This window comes from Quercus robur, chromosome 6, assembly GCF_932294415.1.
Source record: "Quercus robur chromosome 6, dhQueRobu3.1, whole genome shotgun sequence".
Lineage (NCBI taxonomy): Eukaryota > Viridiplantae > Streptophyta > Magnoliopsida > Fagales > Fagaceae > Quercus > Quercus robur.
The window spans coordinates 49058429-49064934 of record NC_065539.1 but is presented as its reverse complement, the minus strand read 5'-3'; the positions used below and the strand labels follow the sequence as shown (position 1 = coordinate 49064934).

General features: G+C 31.0%; 1 protein-coding gene across 1 annotated transcript; it reads right to left on the bottom strand.

Annotated features, from left to right (window-relative positions):
• Positions 1-2588: 2588 nt before the first annotated feature.
• LOC126690321 (protein DMP2-like) lies at positions 2589-3206 on the bottom strand. Its single transcript, XM_050385429.1, has one exon. It carries the CDS (start codon positions 3204-3206, stop codon positions 2589-2591), a length of 618 nt encoding a protein of 205 aa, XP_050241386.1.
• Positions 3207-6506: the final 3300 nt, after the last annotated feature.

Sequence of the window (6506 nt, the reverse complement as noted above, 5' to 3'; positions counted from 1 at the left end):
CTAAATAATAAATTAATGAAAAATTTAAAAAAAAAAATTGTCTATACATATTCATCTTGAACAGTTTTAACTTTACATATAATTTTTCTTTTACATGTTCTAATTTAATTTAAATGTTTATAATTGAAAAACGAAATCACTAAAGAATAAAATTTTTAAAATAAAAAGTCTATAAAAAGTTATTAACAAGTCTTGCTTAATATTTGATAGTAGAAAAGATACAAATTGACAACCACCCTATAGGAGGAGTTTGAATCAAGTGCATTATAGATCTCTTGCGGGAGGTTTGTACCCCCATTGTCCTATTATTAACTAATTCATATGTATTCCTTGATGCAAGTATTTTTTATCATTTATTTACAACATTAAATTCTTTTAATGAATGGTGTTTGTTGTTGACCTAATTTGAGAGAAAATCATATTATAATATGTCATATTTTGTATTATTGTAAGGTTTTGGTTTATTTCAAAAATAATAGGATAGTTTAGACAATAATGAAGAACAATTTGTGCAGTTGAAAGAGATTGTTTTTGTGCAATTTCCTTTCACTTTTTGTAAATATTTTATTTAAAAAATTAGTAGTAAATTGTTATGTCTTTGTTATATGATGTTTCTAGATATTTGAGTAATTGTTTTAAGCGTTTACGTATATTTTATATTACTTTTCATCTTTCTTATCTCATTGGTGTATTTTTTTTATATTTTTTTTTATAGATTTTTAAGAAAACAAATTCAATTTTGTGTTTAAATTTATTTATCTATTCATTATTTACATATTAGATTAGGTTATGACTTATGACAATATTTACACAATACTTCCTTTTTTTTTTTTTTTCAAAAATTTTCCTCTACCTTTTTCTCCTTTGAGACTTTCAAAATCTCCAAGCCCTTGGGTTCCATGTCTCAATTTATAAGTTTTTGGTATTTGTAAAACGGGCGGCGCCATGTATGGTTTAGGGGGTTCAAATGAACCCCCCTGTGCTAGCAATTTTTTATTTATTTAAATATAATATATATTTTTTTATTTGACCCTCTTAAATAAAAATTTGAACACTTTGACTCCAAATTTTTTTAAAACCCACTTGAAATAAGTTTAATTATGATCATCTTAACAATATTTTGATCTTTTTAAATACAAAAAAAAAATGCCTAACAACAATCCAATTTTATCTAAAATTTGGGAGAAATAGTAAGCCCAACAACAAAGTAATTTTTTTTTTCCCATCTAAAATCGTTTTAAAAAGCCCATTTAGATCGTAATAAATTTTAAATAAACTAATGAAAAATTCATAGTTTACATTGTACTATCATTGTAATATTTACATTGTTTCTAAACAAATGTGTACAAAATTGTATAGTTTTTGCAAATGAGTGTAGTATAATTATTTATAATATAAATCTTACATTGATAGTACAATGTAAACATATAATTGTCATAAGCTAATAAAAAAAGTATTTTAAACAGTAATAATTAAAATTCACTTAACAACAACAATTAACATGTTCATTATATTAAGAAAAATGTCATATAAACCTATAGAATGTACTTTAGACAAATTTGTAATAAGAAAACCATTTAGACCATAAGATTCAAATTTTACGTGAGATGTATCTTCTTATTGAAACCCCTAGAAAAAAATCTTAGAGCCGCCACTGATTTGTAAGTATATATATATAAATCTAATAATGAGCTATATGGGTGGGTTGGATCCCATCCAAATTATAATGGGTTTGGTGGGTAATGAAATTTAATTTATATTTATATGAGTCATAAATAGATAAATGGGTGATTGTGTATCTAATCTATTTATGACCCAATCCACCTAGTTGCCACACCTATATGATTTTCTTCTAAATTCTTTTTGTAAATGAACATTAAAAAATAAACGGCTTCTACTTCCACGTAAGCTCCGCAGAATTCACAACATACTTATCCTTTATAGCCTGGAGTAATCTATCTCTAGTTGTCAACATGTTTCTAATAACAGTCTCTAGTTGTCAATATGTTTTAATAACAAGTTGTTGTAGCATTTTAATATTATGTAATTAAAATTGTTAAATATGATAATATAAATATAAAGATAGGTGAGTTAATATAGAAAATAAGGAATGAGTAAAATATTTAAAACCACATTGAAAATGAGAGAAATTCTTGTATTGTTTTTAAGTACGGTGATTAATTGGCTAGCTGAAATGTATTTGAGTAGAGATTGAGCTAGATATGTGCTCAAGAGGGAGGGGAAGGAAGGCTTGTTGATTTCTTTGTGTGTGTGGTGTGTCCCTGGTATTTTTTTTTTTTTATGGATTTCTTTTATGCGTTTGTTTAATTTTATATACCTATAATTAAAGTTACACTAGGAGCCCAACCCATATATAAACAGAGAGATCGAGAAGGAGAGAAAAGTACAAATATATGTGATATTTCAAACCCCTTTTTTTTTCACTTCCAAACATGATTTCTACGTACATCTACTATAAGGAAATATCCTTCCCGGCCTACATACGCGTAAATACAACAGGGAAACATGAATTTAAGGCAACAAATTCAGAATAAGAAAAAACCAAAGAAACCACACTCAGAACTTGCTTAGGCTTTCGTCAATGATACTTCGCTACCACCAAACTTGGAAACCTGTGAAGAGTCAGTACTTGAAGGGTATCCAATTCCATGGCGTTTGTTAGGGAAGAACATGAAAAGCCCACTCAAAACCATACAAACAGCTGGAGGAAACACCTTGAGCAAAGTCTTCTCCGACGAATCAGACACCGCATAGAAGCAGCCCACTGTTTTTGGGTCCAAAAGCGCCAGAACCCCAAACATAGACAGCGCAAAAAGGCCATGAACAAAGTCCCCAATCCGAAGCTTGTAAGCCGACAAGTCCACGTTCTTAGAGTCCGTCGAGGGCCAAAGACCCTTCGATGTTACAACCCCATAGTGAGTTTTCCCATCATCTCCAACATAACTATCAGTGAATGAAGAAAAGAAGCAAGACAAGCCAGACACAGGGACAAGAATAGCGGTGAGGTACTTGTAGATGGTTGTAGCACAGTGGCCATTGTTGGATAGGACAGGGCTGAGGAATTGGTACAAGAAGACTGTACCTGTTGGAAGGAGCCTAATGAGGTTGCCTAGTCCCGATAATGTTTTGTCTTTGATTGTTGTCTGAGACGACTGAGAGCTTTGCTTGGACTTTGAGGCACCCATTTGGGAACGCTTTGGTGTTTGTTTTTGGGTTATGGGACTTGTAAGTAGCAACTAAGTTTTGGGGTATTTACAGAGCAAGCAAGCTGATATAGAGAGAGCTTTCATGATTTGGTCTGCCTAAAATTGAAGAGAGGCTTGGGTAGCTAGCTTTGCCTTGTTGGAATACCTAGGGTGAGTTCATGGGCGGCAAAAAGTATTGTGTTATGGATATATACATTCTACATCACATTCACGTCTATGTGAAGTTTACTATTACACTTTTTTTTTTTTTTTTTGCTGAAGATTACACACTAACATGAGATGAGAAGAATAGTGTTACATACGCTTGTTAGTTTGTAATATATAAGATGAAAGGGGCTTTTATTTCTCACAAACACTTTTTCATGTCCACACTTTTAAAATATGTAATCAGTGCATTAATTATGGATTTTGTATAAAGTTATGGATGTAAAATGAGTATAAGAGAATATTTTCTCAAGATGAAAGTATGTATGTGGTATCTACACATATGGATTACAAGTATGAATGTCATGTAGCATGTATACTTGTTTAGGATGGAAAAATTTTCTTATAAAAAAAAAAACAAGCATGGAAAATTTTTAATTCCCAATTTCAATTTGCTGTAGGACTATATTTACTATTTAATTTTTGTAATTTATTAATTTTGATACTTTTGTGTAATTTTCATTATTTTTTATTTATGGCATTTATTTCCTTGTTTTTAGATGTTTTTAATATTTTTTTTTAGGTCAAATTTAGTTCCTATTATGGTTAGGTATTAATTAGGGTTTATTTTAAAATACATTTTTTTGTCTTTCAAATCTGTAAATCTTTTTTAGAATTATCGAAATTAATAAAAATTCAGACTAGCTTTTATTTATTATTTTTCTGGTGGATTCTAGAACTCTTTCTCTTTATAGATTCAAGGATGGCCCTTGTATATTCAAGGTTAGTTTAGAAGTAAATGTGTTTTGTTTCTTATTTTCTAGAAGGAGAAGTGTTCTGCTTCTTAACGTTTCTGCATCCTGCATCACAATTGAGTTTAAGTTACATTATATTTTGTATAATAATTAAATTTTTATTTGTGTTTCGTTACTTTTAGTTAAATTTTTCAAATTGATTTTATATTCAACATTTCTATCAAATCAAGCTTTCAGAATTTATTCTGTTACACTTGTAAACAGTACTTCAAAGTTCAAACACTAGCCCCCACACACATTAATAAAAGAGTGACTTGGAGCTCTCTAGCTAAATCAATCTTGATTGACCAAACATGCAGTTATTTTATTTAATTTTTTGGGTGAACCAATCCAAAGCTTTGTCTGAGCATATACTTTCACAAAGCGTGTGGGGAAACCTATATAATTTCTTCCTTATACAAACAAAAAGATATGGTAAAAAATAGATGCCTCTCGCCCATTTCTATACATTTATTCCAATTTCAAAGGATTGCTTGAAAATTTTAGTACACATTAATTAATTACCTGATCCTCATATTCTTAATTCTTATAAGTGCAAATTGATGAGGACAGTCTATTTAATTTACGTAATGCTCTATTTCTTTATTTTCCTGGTCAACTAATCAACATTTGCATACTTTAATATTGTATGAAGTTTTAATTATCTAGAATAAATGGATGAAATATTAATGCATGTCCAAGACGCCAAGTGCCATATGTTGTGTCCAATAAACGTTGCTTGCTCGATCTCATATCTACAAATTAATGACTAAATAGTTCATCAAAGTGGCATCTAATCTGTTTCTTGTTTTATTTAGACTTATCTCATGTTCAACATGCTTGTTGGAGATATAGGGTCAACAAACGCGGAGAGACCTTGAACCATGGTGGGGTTTCCTGAAAGAGATAGACTAATATATCCATAAGCAATAAGGTTCAGCTACAACATTATGTTAGTCCAATTATGTTGTTTAAGCATACATCGCTATTTTCGACAAGAGTAGCTATGATTTGAATTTGACTTTGAATATGATGCTATAAGGTAGAAAGTACGTACATTACGGACTTAGCCAAAAAAAACTTACATTATACATATTTGAATTGAACAAGAAAGGTTATTTTCTATGGTGGTTAGATGGTGTAGATTGATTAGCTAACTAAGTTCCACCGGGAAAACCTAGCTACTCATGCAGTTCAACTTCAAACTATAAAGAGTTGGTGCTAGAGGTATGTCTAGCCTTTGTTTCAGTTTTTTTACCTTTGCCAAGAAAGTTTTCTTCCACACTCTGTCACAATCTCATTCATAGGCAAGTTTGTACTTTTCAAGAGAATGCTATTAATAGCAAAGCCTGTCCAATTTCCAATCACGACTGGAGTTTTCATTATCTTTTTCCCTACATCTAGCAAGTAAACAATCACTTGGGAATTTAAGACAATAAGACATCTGCTTAATCAGTACGAAAAATTTCCAAAAGATGCATGACATGATGAGCCAGAAAATATGAGAAGCATACCGAAATAATTAATCAAACAAGTTGCAGATGGAAACAACAATAAGTCTGATCTTGGGATTTTGTCCTTTCCAATCAGGTTTCTATTCTTTTATCGAATGGGAAGCACATATGTTTTATGCATTGAGCTTAACTTGTTTATCACTACTATGCATTGTGTTACTTGTTCCATGGTTTGACTCTAGTTGAGTGCGTGTAACCATGTTTATAGGACATGTTATTATTCAGTCAATTGGTAGTTATTCTTACATGCATGCTTAACATATTTGGATGATCAATCTCATGTTTGATTTGTCATTGTAGATATTTGATGGCTGTTGGTGTGTATGGTCAAGTATGGGTTGTAACGCTCTATTGATATACTTGATCGATATTTGTTTTTTAAACACTGCCTGTGTCTCATGTATTTAATGTGTCTGTTTAATGTTTTCAGAAAACACAGGTACGTTTGTCGAGTGCATCGACTTAATCTCTTTAGTCTAGGTGTAAAGAGATTAAAGAGTGTTTTGTCAAGAAATTACCCATGGGGGAGTTTGTTAGGATTCTCACTACAAGAATTTTGGTCTTTTGCGACCAATGTTTTAGCGACGACTAAAAAGTCATCACTATTAGGCATACATTAGCGACAATAATAAATGGTCATCGCTAATAAATGTATTGTAGCGACAACACTAAGGTAGTCGCTAAAAAGTCGTCACTAACGCCATGGAGGGAATTTTATTTACTTTTGGAAAATGGAGGGAAACTTTTAGCAACGACAATAAATTTTGTTGCGACGACATTTACGTCGCTAAAATAAGGTTTATTTTAACAACGACATCTGTCGTCGC